This window comes from Camellia sinensis, chromosome 11 (genome assembly GCF_055761805.1).
Source record: "Camellia sinensis isolate YWXY chromosome 11, ASM5576180v1, whole genome shotgun sequence".
NCBI lineage: Eukaryota > Viridiplantae > Streptophyta > Magnoliopsida > Ericales > Theaceae > Camellia > Camellia sinensis.
In genome coordinates, this window is record NC_138971.1 from 175413662 (window position 1) to 175437680 (window position 24019).

The 24019-nt window shown below is 36.8% G+C and overlaps 1 protein-coding gene and 1 non-coding gene across 2 annotated transcripts; one reads left to right on the forward strand and one right to left on the reverse strand.

Moving 5' to 3' along the window:
- Window positions 1-164: 164 nt before the first annotated feature.
- LOC114283660 (uncharacterized) lies at window positions 165-22677 on the reverse strand. The gene is made up of 15 exons (XR_014345158.1): window positions 22577-22677; window positions 10096-10244; window positions 9898-10009; window positions 9730-9812; window positions 9407-9470; window positions 9195-9312; window positions 8223-8377; window positions 7273-7326; window positions 4935-5007; window positions 4349-4483; window positions 1806-1843; window positions 1643-1693; window positions 1043-1210; window positions 849-961; window positions 165-547 (listed from the first exon to the last, which is right to left on the reverse strand). It is a non-coding gene; the product is annotated as an uncharacterized LOC114283660 (transcript).
- On the forward strand, window positions 17876-20530 carry LOC114283626 (uncharacterized). Its single transcript, XM_082895693.1, has 4 exons — window positions 17876-18842; window positions 18953-19071; window positions 19348-19762; window positions 20208-20530. Exons 1-4 carry the CDS (start codon window positions 17876-17878, stop codon window positions 20528-20530), a joined length of 1824 nt encoding a protein of 607 aa, XP_082751819.1.
- Window positions 22678-24019: the final 1342 nt, after the last annotated feature.

Sequence of the window (24019 nt, forward strand, 5' to 3'; positions counted from 1 at the left end):
TATCAAGTTTATAATAAAATCTGAAATTATATCATTAAAATAATTGAGTTTAAAAGTAAAAATCCACACAAAAAACTCAAAAAACCCAATCTGTTACCATCCCTTTTTGCCCAATGTAGTTGCACTGAGATCCATCTACACACTTTCATGGACAAACTCTAAAATGATAGGAAAATAATATCTTTACCACATAACTTGGAATAAAAAAAACAAATACATATATAATTGGAAAATTGCATTATTTGGAATCATAGATAAAAGAAGTAAATCCCATTATTATGGTGATCTATTTCGCTAGCAGCTTGCATTGAAGCAATGTTACTAGTCACCTAAAGAAAAATAACTTTATTCTGACAATTATGATTCTACCCCACTCTTCATGCGGGACCTAAGTTGCCGAGGGAAAAAGAACTAAAATCTTCATTAGTTATCTCCGTAGATCCACTTCTCTCCACTGATCATATAACTAACCAACTCTTCGGGTTTGAACCACAGCTTGATTTCATCCTGGGCTGTCTCGGGGCCATCACTTCCATGGATGATATTTCTACAACGCAAAACAGCATCAGATTGCAATCAAACAATATCACAACACAACTTTTTTTGCGATTACAAGAATTCCATAAATTATTTAGAAGTTCTTGAAAATAAAAATAGACACCAAATAAGTTTTTCTTTACCGTTTTCAAAATTTTTGTAAACATAAACAAAAAAAACTGTAAACATAGACATTACCAAATGATCCCTAGATTTTTGATTTCATAAGACTAAAGGAAGGTGACTCTGGAAGTGAAAGACCCATTGGTAAGAGCAATGAAAACAAATACAGCACTGATTTTTAAAAATACCTTCCAACAACAACGGCTAGATCACCTCTGATGGTTCCAGGTTCTGATTTCTGTGGGTCAGTGGCTCCAATGAGCTTCCTGCCATATTTTATCACTCCTTCACCTTCCCAGACCTGCAAAATTTAAAAGATAACAAACGTTCAGCTGCCTCTCGAGTTGTCACATAAGGAAATAGAAGTCAATATTCTTCTAACCATTGCAATGACAGGGCCAGAACTAAGGAAGTCGCACAGGCCATTAAAGAAAGGCCTTTCCTTGAGATCATGATAATGCTTTTGGGCAAAATCCTTTGAAGGAACCACTATTTTGATCGCCACAAGCTTAAAACCTTTTCGCTCAAAACGCGATATGATTTCTGCAATCTGGAACACAAAGAAGCTGCCTCAGATCAAATAAAATAAAACCAAAAAAAGAAAAGGAGAAAGAAAATTGAATTCACAAACAGGATTTAGGGCTGAATGGTGCAACTCAATGTAGATTTCCCAAATTTCAAAGAAAAAAATGGGAAACAGAAAGGAGGGAAGATCCTTTTTTTTTTTTGTTCTTTGCTAACAGGTAAGGATTTAATTTGTAGCCAATGATATCTCTTTCAGGGACTTTGCTAAATAGTTCGTGGTTAGGAAGGCCAGAGGTAAAAGAAGAAAAATTGAGCAAACAGAATCCAGACCACCTATCACATTGGAAGCAGCCAAATTAACTGACAGAGGAAAATTGAAAAAAAATATGTATATTTTATGCTAATTGCCAAATCACACGCCACTAGCGTAAATGTGAAAGTGCAGTAGTTATCTTACCAGCCCTCTCTGAACACCATCTGGCTTGATAGCAATGAAAGTGCGCTCCATCTGAATCATGAAGAAAAAGTGTATAAAATGTCACCAAATAGATAAAAGGAAATGATGGGAAAAGGATGTTGACAATGGGAAAGAAAATAGAATCAATTGCTAATTATAGTACCTCTGCAGCATGCACCTCCTGCTCCTGAAGCATGTAGGCTGCAGTATAAAGAAAGAAAAACACAACAAAAATAAAAATAAAAAATGAGGATTCGGTGATTAAATAAGTTTTCAAGTGCAGGAAGTATGGTTGCATACAACAAATGTTCACAATTGAGGATCAAGATGTAATGTTGGGAGATGCATAAATGAGGTCAAAACTTGAAAGATCCCAATCCTATTGTTTTCAACCCATTAAAATGCTCAAGCATAGCGTAATTGATGTAGAAAAGAGATCTTGTTGAATCTTCAACAAGGGAAAAGACTCCTCTTCCATCTAACCCAACTTGCAAAATGCAATTTTTTTCTCACCACTGCTCTCACACATACAACTTGTTGAATCAACAATAGTAAATCAAACAGCTCGCGATACAGAGAAAGTATAGACTAAAAACATTGAAACGGTATATATCTGTCTCCATTCCATTTATCCATTTGAGCATGTAAATGTAGAGAGAGAGAGAGAGAAAAAAAAAACCCTCAGCTTCTTATCACAAAACAGTTCCCTTTACATCTCCTGAAACAGGAATTGAGGCAAATCAAGTAGAAAATAGTTAACAAGCTTGCTTGGCTCCTATTTTCAGGTTCACTTCTCAAAAAATTAAAATTTTCATTTTTCGCCTTTTTTTGTTTTCACTAAATTTTTTTAATATTCTAAATAATTATTTTAATTTTTAGATACATATAACATAAATACACTTAAAAAAGTATAATATTTGTGAAAAAAAAAATCTTTAAAAAATTCACTAAATATCAAAAATACAAAAAAAAAAAAATACAAAAATTCAATATATTTTTCGTATTCTTATGTACTAGCCTATCACCCGTGCTATGCACGAGATAATTTTAGATATTTAGATTTGTTTTAGATTTTTTTTAATATATAAATTATGTTTAAGACTTTTTATAAAAATAATTTAACAATCTTATCACTAACCATAGTGTATGGGAGAAATTGAAAAGGGTACTGCAGTAATTATACACGGATTGTATCTATAATTATTTGTATGAGGTGATTTTAAATGCTGATCGGCAGTTTTTGACCAAATCAATAAATACATGCATGCGGAAAGACATGGATTGAAAAAAGTTAATAAATACTGATCAGAGAATTTTGACCAAATTAACAAATGCTGAGTTTTTTTTTAAATAAAAAATTAAAAAAATTCAGATTGGGATATTGAAGCTCCCACAGGCCTTGGGGTTTAAAAACCCCCTTTTGCTTAATATATAGTACTAGCATATCACTCGTGCTATGCACGGATTGTATTTACAATTATCTATATATGTGAATTACGATTTTTAAATGTCTTTTTTTTTTTTTTAAATGCCTTCTTTTTTTCCTTTTTTATATTATATTAAAGTTTAATATTTTGATAATAATCATATGTGTTAGACTTTTCAAGGAATTAAATATCTTTTTATTATTATATTATATTAAAGTTTAATATTTTGATAATAATCATATGTGTTGAAATTTTTAAATTTTTTTTTATATATGTGAATTATGATTTTTAAATGTCTTTTTTTTTTTAAATGCCTTCTTTTTTACCTTTTTTATATTATATTAAAGTTTAATATTTTGATAATAATCATATGTGTGAGACTTTTCAAAAAATTAAATGTCTTTTTTTTTTATTATATTATATTAAAGTTTAATATTTTGATAATAATCATATGTGTTAGACTTTTCAAGAATTTTTTTTTATGCTTGTTCTTAATGCAATAAAGTGTTATTATGAGGGCTGATAATCATATGTGTTGGGACTTTTCAAGAAATTCATATGTGTTGGATTTTAAAGAATTTTTTTTATGTTTGTTTTTAATACATTAAAGTGTTATTACGAGGGTAGGACTTGAGAGTTGGGATAAGTTAATAAATGCTAAGGTTTTTTTTTTTAAAAAAAAATCAAAAATCAAAAAAATCAGATTGGGAGATTAGAGCTCCCACAAGGCTTGAGGTTAAAAATCCCATTTTACTTAATATATAGTATAGATTTATTAATTTTTTAAAATATTTTTTTTACAAATGTTTTACTTTTTAATATATCTAAGCAAGATGCATCTAAAAAAGTAAAAAAAAATTACTTAAAATTTTAAAAATATTCACTAAACACAAAAAAACACGAAACACAAAAAACTCGATTTTAGGAAATTAAATCCAGAAAATTGAAACCAAACACATTAAGGCCCCGTTTGGGGACTTACTTTTTTAGCCAATTAGTCAAAAAGTTACTAAATTAGCCAAAAAGCCAACAACTCATACAAAAAAGTCAAAGATTCTCTTTTCTCTCTACTTTTTGCACATCTTTTCGTAATTAGCCAAAAAGTCATCCCACACATACAAATTTTTTTTACCTACCTTTTTAGTCAAATAACTAAAAAATTACTAAATTAGCCTGTTCCCAAACGAGGCCCAAGTCTCACATCCTTGTTGGCTGCCAAGAAGTATATCTTATTAAAAATTCACATAGAATTACAGAAAATAGAAGTTCCTGTCCAAACCTGCAGCAGGAAGGGCAAGCGCCCCAGATATCCATCCTCGGGACGTATTTCCAGAATCGGTCCTCCCGTATGAAGCTAAATAAGGCACCTTTCCTCTTAATAAAACTGTCGCAGCACTAGCCACAGCTCGACCTTCTACAGTTGCAGAAAACTCAGTAAAATTAATTCAATTTGCACACATATTATTGCATACACTTGTGCTGTCTATGCAAAACACACCAGCATTTGATATACATGCAATCATGAAATGTACTTGTACATAACACATCTAGATTACAAAAAAAAAAAAAAAATCAGTTAAATAGTGAAATATACAAGAACAAATTGAAGAACAAAAGGATGATTCGCGCAACAAATTTCAGATGTTGAACATCAATAATTTACCTGAATCAAATGAACTCTGTAAGATTTAATAAACAATCAATCCATATATATATGATTCAGAATTTAAAAAGGACTCTCAACATTAAAGCGAAATTTATTAACCGTTCACGTAAACTACACAAAAAGGATGAAGAAAGGGATTGAAATGTGTGTGTGTGTGTGTGAGAGAGAGAGAGAGAGAGAGAGGGAGGGAGAGAATTACCAGAAAAGACATGAGAGGTCTGCTTAGAAGCAGAGAGTAGAGACCTGGCAGCTCCGGAAGCAGATCTGCATACCTGAGAGCTCATCGTCGATTGGTCTCACAAGGTTTCTCCTTTGAGCTTTGGCTGTATAGAGAGAGAGTTGAGAGAGAGAGAGAGAGAGAGAGGACGCGTGAGAAATGAGGTGGTCAAAACCCTGGTCAGTTATGGATCGATAAAACGTCATGCAATTCGTCAAAAACAACCTTGCTAGTGGTCGTTCTATTTCAAAAACGACGCCGTTTTCCCGTCCTATGCTTCTAACAAAGCCTTGTTTGGTTCTCAGGATAAGAAACGGAAATCAAAGGAAATTACACATTTTTGAGTCTTTTGGGAAGTGGGTTCCCAGATTGTAACTCACTTCCATCTCTTACAAAAAATTGATTATAATCAACTTTTAACTAAAGACAACTTTTATACAGAATTTTATTGTACGAGGACCACGTGATTTGTATAAGTTTTTTTTTTGTTTTTTTTTATGACTTTCAAAAAATTTAAAAATATCATTGACATATCATTTGAGATATTTTAAGAAATAAGTTAAAAATTAATTTTTAAATTTTTTGTATATTTTTTAAAAAAATATGTAAAAAATAAAGAAATGATGTAATTTAAAAAATTTAAAGAGTCAAAATTAATTTTTAACTCAGTTGACAAAATAGGCCTACGTATAATTTTTTTTACAAATCATTTGCCTATCTGAAAAACTATTTTCTCTTGTTTGATTGTTTTTCGAGAAAGTGATAAAGATTGGGTTTCTCTACTCCTAAGAAAATCAATTCTGTTTCGGTTTAGCAACTTGGAGAAAGAAGGGGGGAAATGGAATGTAGTATATTCCTTTTCAAGTAATGCTGGAGATAAATAAAAAATAAAAAAAATTCAAGACACAGAAAAATAGTAATATGTGATTTAAATTTAACTATTTTATTGTAAAACCCATATTTAAAATAAATTTAAATCACATATCAATTTTCTCAATATTTTCAAATTCTCAATCTCTAACATTACTGGTTCAAGTAGAACATTATTGGCGTAGCAGGGGGTGATGCAGAGAAAAGAGAATACATTCCCTGCCTTTTTCTCTTTGCATAAAGAGAAGAACATGACAGACCTTTTTCACTGTCAAGGCTCACTTTAACAATCATCCATCAGGAAAAAGATTTAAAAGTAATTCCACATTAGCGTATTTTAAATCCTAATTTAATGGATTGTCCATGGAGAAAAGAATTGCACCCTAGAAATTTGATATCGCTAACATCAATCTTCTCCAACTGTATGCAGCAAAATTACAACAAATTTTTGATGTTACTACACAATTTTGCCCAGAAAGCATGTCTAATTCAAGTTATTGAACCTAACAATTTTGCAAAGAAGAATTTAGTATTGCTGATGTGCATCAATGGTGAATTTCAATTACATACAAATATTATGTTTGTATATCACGACTCCAATCTCGCATGTTAGACCCCTTTTGTTTCAACGGTTAATTACCCAGTTCTACATGCGAAAGTATGAGGATTGGTGCTTCTGAAATATCCTAGGAAGGATTAGAGTTTGCTATTGAACGAGGAAAAAAAAAAAAAAAATAGAAAAAGAGGATATTAATCAGAAGGCACTGAGGCCAGGGCCAGACACATGCTTCTAATCTCGGGGGAGACAGGTACACAAAAAAAAAAAAAAACCTTAAGCATGCTTTTGAAACTTTAGGGGAGCAGTCGCCCCCAGCAGCCAATTGGGTCCATCGCTGATTGAGGGTAAAGCTTCTCTGAAGAAAGTTGCAAGCACTTCAGCAGAATTTCCAAGAGGTTGAGATTCCTCTTCAATCATTCAACAAATATTCTTCCATATTCCATTATCGAAAAAAGAAGCAACAAATAATCAATCTCAGCTCCTTTAATGTGCAGTCCAAAAATGATGCCTTAACGAGAAAACAACCAAAAATGGAAGCTCTAGCAACACGTGCATGATCAAACAGCAAAAGTTTCAAAAAAATGGATGAGTATATACTGCACAAAGTTTGACATGGCCAATTCCGATGTCCAGCAAATACAAGGTTTGGTAGCCTACATGATTCTATGTACAACTTCTAAACATGGTTCTGATTAATCGGTAGATGCAACACTCAATGTTATTCTACCAGAATGCCATGTTACGTACAAAACATAATGAATATCATGAAAATTGCTGCTAAGTTGCATATTGGCTAATCCAAGGTGTCACTTTATTTTTTGAACCTATTTACAACTTACAGTTACAGATGCATAAATTATGTCACGTCTTCCATGAATCAGTGTGAGCTGCTGTATCAGGTCCCAACTTGCAGTCAATTTGCAATGCCGTCAACCAAGAGTCCACCTGAGAGAAACAAAAAGAGAGGTTAAAAAAAGAGAAGAAGTCATCATCCATCAGATTGGAGAAAATTTTCATTGAATAAATTTGTTTTATCCTTCCAAACAACCCATTTCATAAACTGCAGATAAAATGACAAACTCAATAAACACACATTCAAAACACCCTGTCACAATGCTGATAAACAATTTGACCTAGATTTCATGGGACCAATGCGATCAACAAGTTAAAGCACATCAGATAACAAAGATCAATACCCATCCCACTAATAAAGTAACTGCAACCTTCGCGTGAGGAGAACGAATTGATGACAAAGGCAGAAAATACTAGGCTGTCTTTGGTTATGTGTTCCAAACACATTTCCACCCACTCATTTGAGTGTGGTGTTTGTTTTGAGCTTTCAAATTATAATTCCACACATACTTTTGAAAACTCCTTTTCAGACGGGAAAATTTGGCTAACCCGGTTGTCCTCCTAGACATCCCCTGGTTAACCGGAACAGTGTTTAGTTTTGTTTTTGTTTTCTTGGGCACCTATTATTTTTATATTGTAAATAAAAAATATTTCGAAAATTTTTTAATTTTTATATGAGTTTTAAATAGAATTATGAGTTGTGTGTTTGGTTATGAGTTGTAAACTTTTTAATCAGATAACTTTTCTAATTTCAAAAACTCAAAACTCCCTCCAAAATTCAATTCAAAAATCTTTTTAAAACTCATAACCAAACAAATTTTCCACACTCAAATTATAATTCCAAAACTCACAAACTCAAAATACAACTCTATTCTCAAATCATATTCAGAAAATTTTACCAAATGCTACCCTAAATTTGTCAAAACGTAGGTGATAGTGTACTAACATTCAATATCTGCACTAACTAGGTGTCAAATAATAGTGTGTACCTGCACTTTGGAAACACTAGAGCACTCATATCGCAGCCCTTGATGAGTTACAATGTAAAAGCAGTATCGAGTTTCCTCATTTTCTCGTTGAATTCATGGCAGAGGACCTACTTCAGTGACATCAGAAAGGAGGGTGGAGTCCTGAGGACTCATATCTGCAAAAATATTTATTTCAAGTTCATTACCAGGAAATGTTGGTGCATTTCTCCCTAAAGTATATTATCTAAATGTGCAAAGAGGATTAATGAATTTGATTTAATATATACTTCGACGATTTTTTTTTTTGTGATAAATTATATACTTCGACGAATTTGCACAACAGATGCACTGGGGAAAGAAACAAGCAACTCTTGGCATTTGATAATGTTGCCAGTTTTGTATTTTCTATTTACAAAAAACAAGAACCAAGATTTTTTGTTTTTGGGGGGGTTAAAAAAAAACAAAAATCTTGTTTGGTGTACACAAATGTTTTGAGAAAAAAAAAAAAAAGAAAGAAAAAAATCATGTATGGTTAGTTGCCGGAGGTACAGGCCAGTGGTGAGGGGTGGCCAAATGTGGTGGTCCGTGATACGGTGGTCGGAGATGGCCACAGGAGTGTTGCCAGAAGTCACGGGGTGGTGACCATCCAGTAACTGGAGCTTGTCGGGAGTCGATGAAAGATGGCCAGAGCTCACCAAAGTGTCACCAGTGGTCGGCCAGCGACCGTTGGTGTCCGGTGGTTGGTGGTGGATGGTGGGGAAGAGAGGAAAAAGTAAAAAAATATTTTGAAAACAAGTGAAAGCACCTTTTTTCGTTTCCAAAAAATTTGAAAATTTGGAATAAATTTCACTTTTTTTAAAATGAAAACTATATACCAAAAAGTTTTCATTTCCAATTTCCAAAAAAAATGTGAAAATGAAAACAAAAAAACCAAAAACGAAAGCATTAACAAACGAACGCATCATAATATTGCCAAAAATTTCAATCAGCTACCTGTGGACAACAAATAAAAGAAGATACACGATCCCTGAAAGACAAGATAACGTGGAAGCCAGTCATCAACTTCAGTATCATCAATAGGAGGAGGTTCACCAGGTATTGTTGCCCATCTCTATCAATGAAAAGATACAGAAAATTATCGTTATCAACATGCACAAACAGAGCATTCAAAAACAAAGAAAAACGTTAAAACATGAATATAGTACAGTCCGAATGAATAGATAGCCTGAAAGACGAGCAGATCTCAAAATTTCATCAATATGTTCCAACCTGCAAGGAACAAAATGATCTCAATATTGTTGATACAGAGAACATATAAAGTTTATTCAAAGGAAACAGATTATCCCAGTCAAAAAAAAAAAAAAAAAAAGGAAAACTACAGAACCTAATATTAGAATTTAAAACAAAAATAGGCATATGCAGTATGCAAGCTCATGAGCTTCTCTTTCTTCTAAATCAGCAAGAGGATAGTTCTTTAAAGAGAAAAGGAGCATATCACAGTTCAAAGCCAAACATCAATTCTCCTTACTGAGCTTTCAAATGAGCTTCTCTTTCTTCTAAATCAGCAAGTTCTGATCGAAGAGACTCTATTTCTGCTGCAGTTAGAACAACCTGCAAATCATAATCACAGTGATTGTCATGAAATATGAAAAATAAACTACCAATTTGGCTAGCAATAGAATATGATTCTATCAACCTTTTCCTGATCATCGGTGTCAGGTCCCCATGGTAGCCTTGGTAGACTAAACATTTTCAGCATGGATGCAGCATTTCTTAATTTTCTTCGAGACCATAAACGGCTATGGGACCTATGCTAATGCAGAACAACAGACCAAACTGAAATCAATTCAAAGTATTTGCTTCTTTCACTTTCGCTACTGGCAAGAAGAAATACCTCAAAGTGTTATCTGTCCTCGGATGTGAAATAGAGGGAGTTTTTGCTTGAGGAGAGTCCACCCCAGATGTTGAAACTTCAAAATGATCTGAGAAAACTTTTATTCCTCGAGGACCATCACCCATGAAGCTTTCTTTCACTTTGCAAAACTATAATGAGAATACAATGAATTGGAAATTGTAACTGACAATCCACCTTCATATCCTAGAAAAAGAATTCAAGTTTATCATACAAGAATTTACAACACTAATCACAATGTCTTTTGCTACCATCTAGACACTTACAAGCTATCATCAGTGTAACTGCTGGAGGGATAGATAAATGTCTATCTTTGAAATGGATAAAGTGCATTTATCACCTCCAAGTTACGCCAAAATTTAACTTTGGCCCCTCCAATGTTCAATTGTAACAACGTTAACCTCGAAGTTGCACCCAAATTTCAATGTCGTCCATTTGGCAATAAATGTCATTGAATTAGACAGAAATCAAGCACATGACTATCCCATAACCTAATAAAAAATTTATTGACCAATATTCCTTTATTTGGAATAATACTTTTCACCCTCCAAATTTCAACCATAAATTACTTTGGTCCCTAAAAGTTTACCTCAAAACTCTCATTAACAAAACCCATCAACACCATGTCCTCCATTCTCATTTTATAATAAACTCATCAGCAACCACTTCACCGTCTCATCTCAATCAATGAAATTCAGCACTTATACTAGTCATGTTTTCTCTTGCTAATACAAAAGTGTCCACTACATCTCCTGCCAAAAAAAAAAAACATGAACACTATTTCATTAAGTTACTTTTTTTCCACAAAGAACCACCATCACATTTTCCATTGAAATTATTGATCGTTACCACCACTTCTACATGCCTGATTTTTATATAATTTGATGTCAATTGTGATAGAGATTGACATTGCAATTATTTGACTAAAAGTTCAAAGGTACAACTTTTGCATTTGCAATTGCAATTGCAATTTTGGGGGCCAAAGTGAAATTTGGATGAAACTTGGAGAATGAAAAGTGTTTCCCAAATTAAGCACAAAGTGGTCAACAAACTACCACACCTAATTTTAGTACTATAATTTAACAATGATTATTGATGAGGGATAACATTGCAATTCAAGTGCACGTAGAGGCTAACATTTTTACAAGTGAAAGGTAAGGAGCCAAAGTGCAATTTTGGTCTCTAATGCAGACAAGACATATCATGTGAATCAATCTTTTTCGACACATCGCATATAGCAGGAAGCAAACCCCCTCTGCTGCTAGCAGGCGAATGGAGAATGTTCTACTTCGATCTAGCAACTTGTTAAGGAGCTCGAACAGAAGCCCAACGACATTCTTCTTTTTGTTGGTTCATAGTTCTGGTCTTGTTACTTTATGTTTATCAATTGATCCCTCAATCAAGTCCTAACTAGTAACTTGAAAAGAAATAAAGTAATCTACCCCTCTAGAATTTCAAAGAGAACTTTCAAGAAGCGGACTACAACAAAACTTGGAGGCAAGGGCAACAGAACAGGTAGTTCTTTAGTGACTGTAAGTAACAACTTCCTGAATAATGTATGACCTATTCTCCAGTGTTACGATATTCTAAAATTTATACAATATAGATGTGCCCTATGGTATAGAAGAAACTAATGGGTGGCATCCTTAGTTCCATATGAAAACTAAGCATGTCACCTAGATGGATTTAATGAAAGATGGAATATGGAAGGATTGTAAAATCACAGATGGAGGGGGAAATAACATCCGGGCATTTATGGAAAACAAAGATGCTGGCCTTTTTTGGTTTGTTTTTGAGAAAAAAATTTCAGAAATTTTTTTGAAAAAAATGGAAACTAATTTAATAAAAATAAATATCAAAATAATATTTTTTAATTTTTAAAAATGATTTATGGCCTTCCAAAAGATAAAGTCATGTAAAAATTGGAAGTGTTTTTGATTTTTTTTTTTATTTCTTTTACCAAATTCATTTTTAATTTTTTGGAAAAAATTTCTAAAACAAGTTTCTGAAAACCAAACAAACATGACCGCTGAGTTTTTTTTCAGTAAGACTTGGAGCATCATATATCTAGTATAATGGAGCGTAGTGAGATAAAAAACCAAGCAGTCCATAATCTAGCTAAAAATGAACTCCTAGTTTTGTACATCTTAAAAACTCAATCCAATGCATCCCAAACTTTCTTAGTCGTATACATTTATTTTCAGATTATAGCATCCTTAAATGAACCTCCTCCTAAACTAAACTATTCAGGATCAGCAATGCAAATACCATGTTGCCGTTCTTCTCTATCCGAAACCTTTCCAAATTTTCTTTATTTCTTTTTATAATAATAGTCACGAAAATGAGTCATTATCTTTGTCTGCTTCACTCATAAAAATAAAAAAAAGTATTTTATATTGCATAAAGGTAAGACTAATCATCAATTGTATGAACCAAATCAATGTGACAACAGTTTAGGCGAATATTTTAACAAGATGCGGCTTGAAAGGAATTTGGGCAGGTGGCTCATATGAAGGAGATTAGTTTTCGCCGGAAATCTAGATGTCTGTTGTTGAAGGATGGGGATCAGAACACGAGCTTCTTTCACCGTATGGCAAACGCGCATCGGCAAGTGAATCAGATAGGGAGATTGCGGGTGAATGGGGTGGAGTTATAATCTATGGAGGAGATTAGGGGGGGCCATAGTGGGTTTTATGAGTATCTATTTCGGTCTGACGGGGGAGTTTGGAGGCGACGCTGGATGGGGTTCCGTTTCATGTTATTCCAGAAGCGGATTGTCCTTTATTGGAGAGGGCGTTTACGGAAGAAGAGGTGTTTGAGGCGCTACAAAGTATGCCTGGGGATAAGGCGCTTGGGCTTGATGGTTTTTCCACAGCTTTTCTCCAACACTGTTGGGGAGTAGTGGAGGAAGATATGATGGCTATGTTTGAGCAGTTTCATCGGACGAGACAGTTTGAGAGGAGCTTGAATGCCACTTTTATTGCGTTGATTCCCAAGAAAGATGGGGCGGAGAATATTCGAGACTTTCGACCTAGCAGTCTTTTGGATAGTGTATATATGCTGTTGGCCAAGGTTTTGGCAAATTGGCTTCGAGGGGTGTTGGGAAGGATGGTGTCTGAGTCTCAAAATGCCTTCGAGGGCAGTAGGCAAATTTTGGATGCGGTTTTGGAGGCCAATAAATGTGTCGATTCGAGGTTGAGGCAGAGGAAGGCGGGGATTATGTGCCAACTAGATATTGAAAAGGTATATGACAATGTTAGTTGGGAGTTTCTGTTGTATATGCTGGTGAGGATGGGTTTTGGGGCTAGATGGAGGCGGTGGATACATTTTTGCACACGTATAGAGGCCTACGACAGGGTGATCTCCTGTCCCTGCTGTTGTTTATTCTGGTTATGGAGGCTTTGGGGCAGTTGTTGTCGAGGGCAGTTCATGGAGGCCTATTGCAGGGTTTTGAGGTGGGTTTTGAACCTACCTCTTTAGTTGTATCTCATCTTTTTTATATGGATGATGCTCGTATTTTGTAATGTGGATGTTGGTCAGATTGGACATCGGTGCGTGTTGTTGTGTTTTGAGGCTATGTCTGGTCTTCGGGTTAATCTTTCAATGTCTGAATTAATTCCAGTAGGTGAGGTGGCTCGACTTCCGTTTTTGGCAGCGATTTTGTGGTGCAAGGTAGCTTCTCTGCCAGTTTCGTATCTTGGTCTACCTTTAGGAGCTTCTTTCAAGGCCCTCAGGGTGTGGGACAGGGTGGTAGAGCATGTGCAACGGCGGTTGGCAGGGTGGAAGCGATAGTATTTATCTAAAGGAGGGACGGTCAGTGTTGTGAAAAGTGCACCTAGGCGCGCGCCTAGTGTCACGAACTTGGTTGTTTCCAAGCTAACCGTGCGGCACTTAGACAATCTCAAGTCTTACTTGACGATGCTAAGTCAGCCTAACTCACAAACTTTGTAAGAAAGAGAAGAAAGAACACCACAAAGAGAGAGTTTGAGAGAATGCCTTGTATATACTTTGAGAAAGCTTACAACTCTTGGTTGCACTTGGGTTTTCTTAGGTGGTTTGGGCAAATGAGGCCCTCCCCCTTTTATAGGCTTACAAAGAATGTTCTAAACCTACTATGATGGAGAGTGTTCTAGACACTTCCTCCTCGTACATCTAACAGACTATTCTAGATCTACATGGATGGAGGGGATTCTAGATCCTTCCCTCATCCTCTCAAAGAACCTATTCTAGAAGTATATACAAGTTTCTAGTCTTATGTACAATTGTCTATAATACTCTAGGGAGTTCTAGAAGCTTCCAGCATCCTGTATGGTCTTCATATTTTCTCAAGTCTTCCAAGAGCTTCCAGAATATTTCCTTAGCCTCCCTTCCATGAGACTTTCTTTTGGTAAGCAGTTTTGTTGTAATTTGGCGGGTCGTGACATTCTCCCCCACCTATGCTCACGACGCCCTCGTCGCGTCTTCTTCCTTGAAGTCGCAGGCTTTCTTCTTGACTTGCGCCTTCTTAGATTTGCCTTGTCCACTTGCCCTATTGATGACTTAACAACTGGGCATGGTGGTGGACTATCTTCTGCAGAGCTAGTCATCTTCTTGGCAATGCCTACTACCTCTTTCTTGTCCGTCTCCAACTTAATATACATAGCTGATAGAAGTTGGAGTTTACCATTTAGCTTACTCACCATTGGTACCATATAAGGCCCTCCCTCCATAATGCACACGGTGTTGTTGTGAGGTAACAGTGCCACGTTGAACTCCCGCAAGAATTCCATTCCTAGCACCACGTCATAGTCATCGAGTGATGTTATCGAAAAATTGACTTTTCCGCGCCACCCACCAAGGTGTAGCTCAATCCCACGAGCCATGCCATCTACGGGCTTTGCCTTGGTGTTCACTGTCTTCATCCATCCTTGCCCCTTGTCAAGTTTCAGGCCAAGCCTCTTGGCCTCCTCTGCCTTGATGAAGTTGTGCGACGCGCCTGTGTCTACCATGACTCGGGGTCGCCTTCCCATTGATCTTCGCATCGACGTACATTAAACCCTTATCCCCTTGGGTCAATGTAGTAGGCTTCGATTTGATGGCACCGAGTAGTTGTAGAGACCCTATTTGCGAAGTCTCCACCTTTTCCCGTTCTTCAATCATGGCATTGAGGGCTTGTCTCCTGGGGTAGTCTCTTGCCCAATGTGGTCCATCGCATAAGAAGCAGTTGGTCTTGGACTTGAACTTGCCTTTGTCCTTGAATTGATACTTGGCTTTGTCTTTTCCCTCTTTGCCAGTAGGAGGTTTGCCGTGTCTTTCCTTGCGTCGGATGCCTCCATTCTCATCCTCCTCACTTTCACTAGAATTTCTGCTAGGGTCACCCTTGGATGTTTTGGCCTTGCCATCCCCACGTTTGTACTCAATAAGTGATTCTGCCACTGCCATGGCCGTTGCAAGGTCTTGCACGCCTCGGCGTCGTAACTCTTGCTCCGCCCATGGTTGTAGGTTGTCGAGAAAGTTGAAGAGCAATTCCTCATCAGTCATATTCGGGATTTCAAGCATGAGTGTAGAGAATTCCCTTACATAATCCCAAATAGACTTGGTGTGTTTAAGATTCTCATGCTCTTCCTTGCTTGGTAGGCCACATCTTCGGGATAAAATTGCTTCTTAAGTTCTCTCTTAAAATCATCCCAGGCTCAATGTCAGCATGCCTCCTATGCCACAATAGTGTAGCTGTGTCGGTGAGGTAAAGGATTGCGGTCCGTACCTTCGCATCTTCTTCGATTACCGCCATCGCTTCGAAGTACCTTTCCATGTGCCACAAGTAGTTGTCCACCTCCTTGGCATCCCTCTTTCCATCAAAGGGTTTTGGTTTTGGCACCTCCACCTTGGATGTCCCCAGCAAGGTCACAACGCCCCCAGCTATGGCCCTCTTGCACATTGCCACGGCTTGGTGCACCTCCTCCAAGCGAGCTTCAAACTGTGTGAGCATCTCCAACACCTTAGCTTGGAAGGAATCGTTGGCCACTTGAGCATCGTGTGCCATAGAATTGATGGTGGAAAGCATGCCATCGTGGAGTTCCTTGATCTCTCCTTTGAGACCCTCCACTTCTTGTTCAAGGCTTTGCTCCAACACATCAAGACGCTCCCCCGAGTCGCCCATGGCAAGCTCCACCTTGGCAAGCCGTGTTTCCATGGTGGTCACAACATCTCGTGGCTTATCCTTCATTCCCTTCGTGGGTTCCCTTCCACGGGTTTGCTCCGTCACAGTCTCCTCTACACCGGATGACATTGTTGCCTTCTCTTCCTTTGCCTTGAACTTGCTCTGATACCAACTGTCACGTCACGGACTCGGTTGTTTCCAAGCTAACCATACGGCACTTAGACAATCTCAAGTCTTACTTGATGATGCTAAGTCAGCCTAACTCACAAACTTTGCAAGAAAGAGAAGAAAGAAGAACACAAAGAGAGAGTTTGAGAGAATGCCTTGTATATACTTTGAGAAAGCTTACAACTCTTGGTTGCCCTTGGGTTTTCTTGGGTGGTTTGGGCAAATGAGGCCCTCCCCTTTTTATAGGCTTACAAAGAATGTTCTAGACCTACTATGATGGAGAGTATTCTAGACACTTCCTCCTCCTACATCTAATAGACTATTCTAGATCTACATGGATAGAGGGGGTTCTAGATCCTTCCCTCATCCTCTCAAAGAACCTATTCTAGAAGTATGTACAAGTTTCTAGTCTTATGTACAATTGTCTATAATACTCTAGGGAGTTCTAGAAGCTTCCAGCATCCTGTATGGTCTTCATATTTTCTCAAGTCTTCCAGGAGCTTCCAGAATATTCCCTTAGCCTCCCTTCCATGAGACTTTCTTTTGGTAAGCAGTTATGTTGTAACTTGGCGGGTTGTGACACTAGGCACAAGGCGAGTCGAGGTGCACAGTTTGCGCCTGAACAGGTCCCAGGCGAGGCGCTTTGAGGTAGGGGCGCGCCTTAGTCGTGACTTGAACCAGGCGAGAGAGGCGCAAAGCTCACGCCTAGGCACGCTTGATTGTTTAAGAGCTAGATTTGATCTAACGGTTGTGAGGGTGTGTTCAAATGGCTCTTAACTACAGAGGATTACAACTCATGTACAATATGACCCAAATACGACTCACATGAACCCTAATCTGTGTCGTCTCTTCCTCTCTCGCCTCGCCTTGGACTTCAACTTCGATTGGACTGCTGGACTTCAACTTCGACTTCGCAGGTATGCTTCGACTTCTTCTTCTTCTTCTTTTTTTCCGCCTCTTCTGCTTCGACTTCAGTTCTATTTTTTTTTTTTTTTTTTTTTTTGGGCTTTGACTTCTTCAGGTGTGGTTCGACTTTGACTCTCTCTCTGTCTCCTTCTTCTTTTTCTTTTGGGCTGCTTCGACTGCTCTGTTTTGCTTTTTTCTTTTTTTTGTGTTTAATTATGCGTTTGAGTTGAGTCTCTATTAGAAACAAAAAAAAATACAAATATAAATACAAAATAATTAACTAAAAAAAATACACTGAAAAAAAATTTACACTGAAAAAAAATACAAATACAAAATAATTAACTAAAAAAATACTTATATTACTGATTTTGATTAATTAACTAAAAAAATACACTGAATTTTTTTTTACAAATAATTAATTAATACAATGTGCTATTGGTCTTTTTTTTTTCCTTTATCTGTTAGGGAAAAAAATTACAAATAATTAATTCATCACACATTACATTACACTGAAATTATTTTCCATTTATTAAATTTGTTGTGTAGAAAATGACATCGGAAAGTAATAAAAAAGATTCGGCGTGGCAATATGTCCATTTGGTGAAGGAGAATAATTTAAACAAGTTCAAGTGTAATTTTTGTGGCAAAGTATCAAATGGAGGTGTTTATCGAGTGAAACAACACCTCGCGGGAGGTTTTAAGAATGTCACTGCTTGCCCGAAGTGTCCAGCTCATGTAAGAGAAGAGACTAGAGAGTTCATGTCAAAAAAGAAGACACAAAAAGAAGAAATGAACATGTTACCTGATTTCGATGACATGGACATGGAAGATGAAGATGAAGATGAGGATGATGATGTTGTTGAGATCAATGTCAATCAACGCCGTAAGTTGACAAGTAGCAGCCAAGGTTCATCCAAATCCAAATCAAAAATGTCAAAGAGAAAAGGGCCCATGGATGTTTACTTCACACCCAATCCTGAATCAGTGATGAAAAATCAAAGAGACCAAGCAAAAGGAAAGCAAACCAAAATTGATGCAAATGACCCTTACAAAAAAGACATGAGAGCTCAGGCAGTGCAAAGATTTGCAAGGTGGATGTATGATGCTGGTATCCCTGTTAATGCAGTAAATTATGAGAGTTTTGGACCAATGATTGAAGCCATTGGGCAATATGGTCCTGGTATGAAGCCACCAACTTACCATGAAATGCGGGTTACCCAACTCAAAAAAGAAGTGAAACATACTGAAGATTTGATGAAGAATCATAAAGAGGATTGTGCAAAATACGAGTGTTCCATAATGGCTGATGATTGGACTGATAACAGAGGAAGGGCATTGATTAACTTTTTAGTTAATTGTCCAAGAGGAACCATGTTTGTTGAGTCGGTTGATGCTTCTAGCTATTCAAAGGATGGGCAAAAGCTATTTGAATTACTAGGCAAGTTTGCGGAGAAAGTTGGAAAAGATAATGTGGTGCAAGTTATCACGGATAGTGTTGTAGCTAATGTGTTGGCGGGCAAGAATATTTCCTCATTCCTTACATCAAAATTGTTTACTCATAGTTTGTTTTGTATTTAAAATTTAAAAACTTGAAAATAATAATTCTTCCTTATTGTTACATTATAGGGAGGTTTTTGGAAGCCAAGTATGAACACTTGTATTGGACACCATGTGCTGTTCATTGCTTGGACTTGATGTTAGAAGACATTTTCAAGATACCTAGATTGAAAAAGACATTTGAAAGGGTTTTACAGTACATAGCTACATTTACAACCGGCCTACGTTGCTAAACATGATGAGGTGCTATACAAATCTGAAGAATTTGATCAAGCCTGCAAAAACTAGATTTGCAACCGCCTTTCTGACTTTGTCTAGGATGCATCAACAAAAAAATAATTTGAGAAAGATGGTCACCTCCGAAGACTGGACCTCAAGCAAATGGGCAAAGGAGCCACAAGGTAAAAGAATGGCACAAACTTTGTTGATGCCTTCATTTTGGAATACTCGTGTTTGCCCTTAAGGTCTCGGGTCCTCTCGTTAAAGTACTTAGATTGGTTGATACCGAGAAGAAACCTCCCATGGGATACATTTATGAGGCAATAGATAGGGCAAAAGAATGCATTGCAAGTTCATTTGATCATAAAGAAGAGAAGTATAATGAAATTTTCGAAATCATTGACAAAAGATGGGATGTCCAATTGCATCGGCGTTTACATGCAGTTGCGCACTTTCTTAACCCAGAATTCTTTTACCCAAGAGCATTAGAGGTGCAAAAAGATCATGAAGTGATGAATGGGTTTTATGAATGCATGCAAAGGTTGGTCCCGGATGTCACTGTTCAAGATTTGATTACTAATGAGATGAGTACTTATATGAAGGCTGAGAGTCTTTTTGGTAAATCTGTTGTGATTAGGCAAAGAAATACAAGGGTACCAGGTAGTATATTATGGACTCAATAGAGTTTATTTTTAGTAATACTTTTAGTAAAACTCAATACTTTGTAACAATTATTTCTAACTAGTGATTATCGCACCTGATTGGTGGGCATCATATAGTTCTAAAACTCCAAACTTGCAAACTTTTTCCATAAAAGTCCTTAGCCTAACATGTAGTTCATCGGGTTGTGAACGAAATTAGAGAGTATTTGAACATGTGAGTATTTAACATTCTAACTAATTTTTTGTTCAATTCAAATATTTTTTATTTTCATTATATAGAATTTAATATCTTTTTAATACTTGCAGCTTCATAGCAAGAAAAGAAATAAATTGGAACAACGTCTCAATGATTTAGTGTTTGTCAAATATAACAAAACATTGAGATTTAGTTATGACATGTGCAACACTGTTGATCTCATATCTTTGCAAAATATTGATGAAAGCAATGAGTGATTGCTTGGGAGGATGGATGGAGAATCAGATGCAGATAATGAGCATGTTTGATGATGATAATGGTTTGACGTGGGCCACTGTTGCTAGAGCTTCTGAAGTAGAAGAAAGTAGCCATGCAAGTAGAGCAACAAGTTCACGCTCAAAGGCACAACCGAGGATATCTAAATCATCAAGATTAACTCCACTTCAATTAATAGATGAAGAGGAAGCGGGCTCAGATGACACAGAGGAGGAAGATGTTGAGGGATATAAATCAACTGATGGAGAAGAAGATGATAGTTTGCTTGCCATTGCTGTTGAGGATGATGATTGACTGACCCACCTAACCTACCCTTTCTTTTGATATTGACGTTTTTAAATGTTAAGACGTATATTAGTATTTGTTGGATATTTATGTTTTGGATGTTTAGTGTTTATGTTTTTGTTTTTGTTTTTATTTTATTGAATGTTGATTGTTTTATCTTTGAAAATTAGAATATTATGTAATATGCACTTTCATAGCTTTGAGAATTATTTTATATTTTGTCTTGAATCTTAAATCTTGATTACTTTTTATTTTTAAAAAAATTGTCTTAGTACTATAAATGATTAGTTTATGTTAATTTTTCTATTTTTTACTAAGACTGTGCGCCTTATTTCAATAAAGCTCGCACCTCGCCTTGCGCCTGGGCCTTGAGAGACCTTCAGCGCCTTAGTGTGCCTTGAGCCTTTAAAAACACTGGGAGGGTTACTTTGGTCAAGAGTATCTTGTATCCCGACTTATTTTATGTCGTTTCATGTGATTCTAGTGGTAGTTGCAACGCGGGTTGAGAAGTTATAGCAAGATTTTTTATGAGGAGATGAGGGGGGAGGGTTCTCATTCTCATTTGGTGGCGTGGGATCGGATTTATCGTCCTAAGGAGAAAAGGGTTTTGGGGGTTAGGTGGTTGGTTATGTTTAATTTAGCGATGCTAGGTAAGTGGTTGTGACATTTTGTAAGGGAAAGGGAGCATTTATGGAGGAAGGTAGTTGTGGCAAAGTTTGGTCTGGGAAGAGGGGGGTGGTGTTTAGGTAGGGTGGGACAGCCTCATGGTCATGGTGTCTGGAAAGGAATTTGGTTGGGCTGGGAGGAGTTTTGGCAGAGGATTCAGCTGAAGGTAGGGTTGGGAAATAGAGTCCATTTCTGGCGTGATAGGTGGTGTGGGGATACTTCTTTAGAGCAGTTGTTTCCTTTGATTTTTTGGATTACAGAAGATTGTGAGGTTATGGTGGGGGCGGTTCGAACGGGGCAAGGATAGGCGGTGGTTTGGAACGTGCGACTGCGTAGTGAGGTTCAAGATTGGGACGTGGATCAGTTAGTGGAGCTGTTAGGTTTCTTATACTGGTTGCAAGCTAGGAGTGCAGGGGAGGATTCTATGGCTTGGGTCTGTCCGAGCTCTAAGAGGCTTTTTTCTGTGTCTTCGTCCTATGGTGCGCTTATTTATGTTGATGCGGTTTCATTTCCATAGAAATGTTCTAGGTGTCGGGCATGCCATCCAAGGTACCTTTCTTTGTGTGGACGGCGACCTTAGGACGTATTCTAACGATTGATAATTTGATTCGCCGTAGGAAAATACTAGTGAATTGTTGTTGTTTGTGTTGTTGTGGTGATACTAAGTTGGTGGACCAATTGCTCGTTCATTACCCAATTACATCTCGACTTTGGATACTTATTGTTGCGACTTTTGGTTAGGTTTGGGTGCAGCTAGGTTTGGTGTTGGCAATCTTGCAAAGTTCTCATTCGATTTCTTGGTTGGAGAGGTGGGTGTTTATAGTGTTATATAATTAGGTCACGGGGTTGGTTGATCCAAATGTTTTAGCTTATGTAGCTTTTGTGAAGGCTTTGAAAGCTTAGCATTTTTTTCCTTAGGGTTTGAATTTTGTATTCTTTGCATCATCTTGATGCTTTCCTAATAAATTTATGCTTATTTATCAAAAAAAATCAATGTGACAAAATCATAAACTGAAACTTCTGCTTCCCATATGTAAGAGTTACACTAACCAACTAAAGATTGGAAATTTACAAGAATTAAAAAGTTTGACATGAAAATTTCCCCTAAAATTAACACACAACAACCCCATGATCCTCTTAAAAAAAATAAAAAAAACAGCATCTCCAAAAAAAAAAAAGGGAAAAGAAACTGAGGCTTCTTAATTGATTAAACCCAAAAATTATTTCAACTTAATCAAATATTTGCAGTTTAAAAAGAAGAAGATCCAATGATCTGATCTAACATCTATTACAGTAAGAATAACGAAACACATACAAAAACAATACAGAAAAATAGCAGATTATGATTGGATAAGTAAAAGAAAGGAGGAGAGAGAAAAGGGTTCGAACCTTTGCAGAAACTTTGTTGCAGAGATGGAGAAGGAAGGTGGAGGAAGAGGAGGAGCTAATGGAGCTTCGTTTGTCCACTCGGAAAATGATGGAAACCAATGATATGACTGGTCAGTATGTCGTCTATACTTTATTACGAGTGGTGTATGTTAAATGACCGTTTTGCCCCTGGCGGTTGAACACCAATGAGACGTGTTTGGTGCAATTTTTTTTATTTTATTTAGGATTGTTTTGAGAAGATGGTTAAAAATTGATTTTTTTTATTTTCTTTTTTTTTTTGCATTTTTTGAAAAAACGTGTAAAAAAGTGAGAGACGATGAGACTCAAAATGGATTAAAAGTTGAAAGATGACTTTTAACCATCTTTGCAAAATAGCCTTTAGAGTGTTTTAGAGAGATAATATGACTAAAAAAATTCAAAACAACTAAAAAATTGGCTTTTAACTATCTTATTTTAGATATGGAGAAAATCGGTCTAGGGTCCCTCTCCCACTTTTCGTAATGGAAGAGGTCCACAAAATTATATTATGATGTCTATCCCTACAGAGAAATTTCATATCCCTCACCCTTCAAACCTCCATAAACCAATTCGATGATTTGTCTCTCCATTCTAGAGAGAGAATCTAGAGAGAGAGAGCGCCATAGTTGCATTGCAGATCTGTTGAACAGACATGGAGGCTGCCTACTTCAATGATTCTCAACGTGAGGCAGCAAACGATGATGGTGTAATTGCTGGACTCAATGTAATGCGTATCATCAATGAACCCACTGCCGCTCCTTCTTGGCAGCCTCTCGGATCAGATTATCGAAGAAATCTTCGATTGTTATCAGATATATTCACCCCCACATGTATTGACTTTGCCCAACTCCAATATGGCGTCCCAGAAGTCCATCATCCACCGAACCTCATTTTAGAGAGAGAATCTAGAGAGAGAGAGCGCCATAGTTGCATTGCAGAGCTGTTGAACAGACATGGAGGCTACCTACTTCAATGATTCTCAATGTCAGGCAACAAAGGATGATGGTGTTATTGCTGGACTCAATGTGATGCGTATCATCAATGAACCTACTGTCGCTGCCAGGCGTCCATACACGATTGCTTGAACACTGGCCATTAGTTTCGCTATCTCTCGACCTGAGAAGCCTTCTGTCTTCTTGGCAGCCTCTCGGATCAGATCATCGAAGAAATCTTCTATTGTTATCAGACATATTCTCCCCCACATGTATCGACTCTGTCCAACTCCAGTATGGCGTCCCATAAGTCCATCATCCACCGAACCTCATTCTTCGAATCTACGAATCTCTCACTCCTCCACCACTATAAACGAGATTGAAAAACATTTTAGAGACAAACCGAGAACAAGACAGAGTCTCTATATACAAACCCATGCCAATTTTAGACCCTTGGCCTCATTTTTAGCAAACTCATTTCCTATAAACAAGA

Coding starts and splice junctions, on each gene's coding strand:
- LOC114283626 (XM_082895693.1), top strand. CDS start 17,876: ATGACATCGGAAAGTAATAAAAAAGATTCGGCGTGGCAATATGTCCAT. Junction 18,843..18,952: donor TGTAGCTAATGTGTTGGCGG/GCAAGAATATTT, acceptor GTTACATTATAG/GGAGGTTTTTGGAAGCCAAG. Junction 19,072..19,347: donor TGAAAAAGACATTTGAAAGG/GTTTTACAGTAC, acceptor TTTGCCCTTAAG/GTCTCGGGTCCTCTCGTTAA.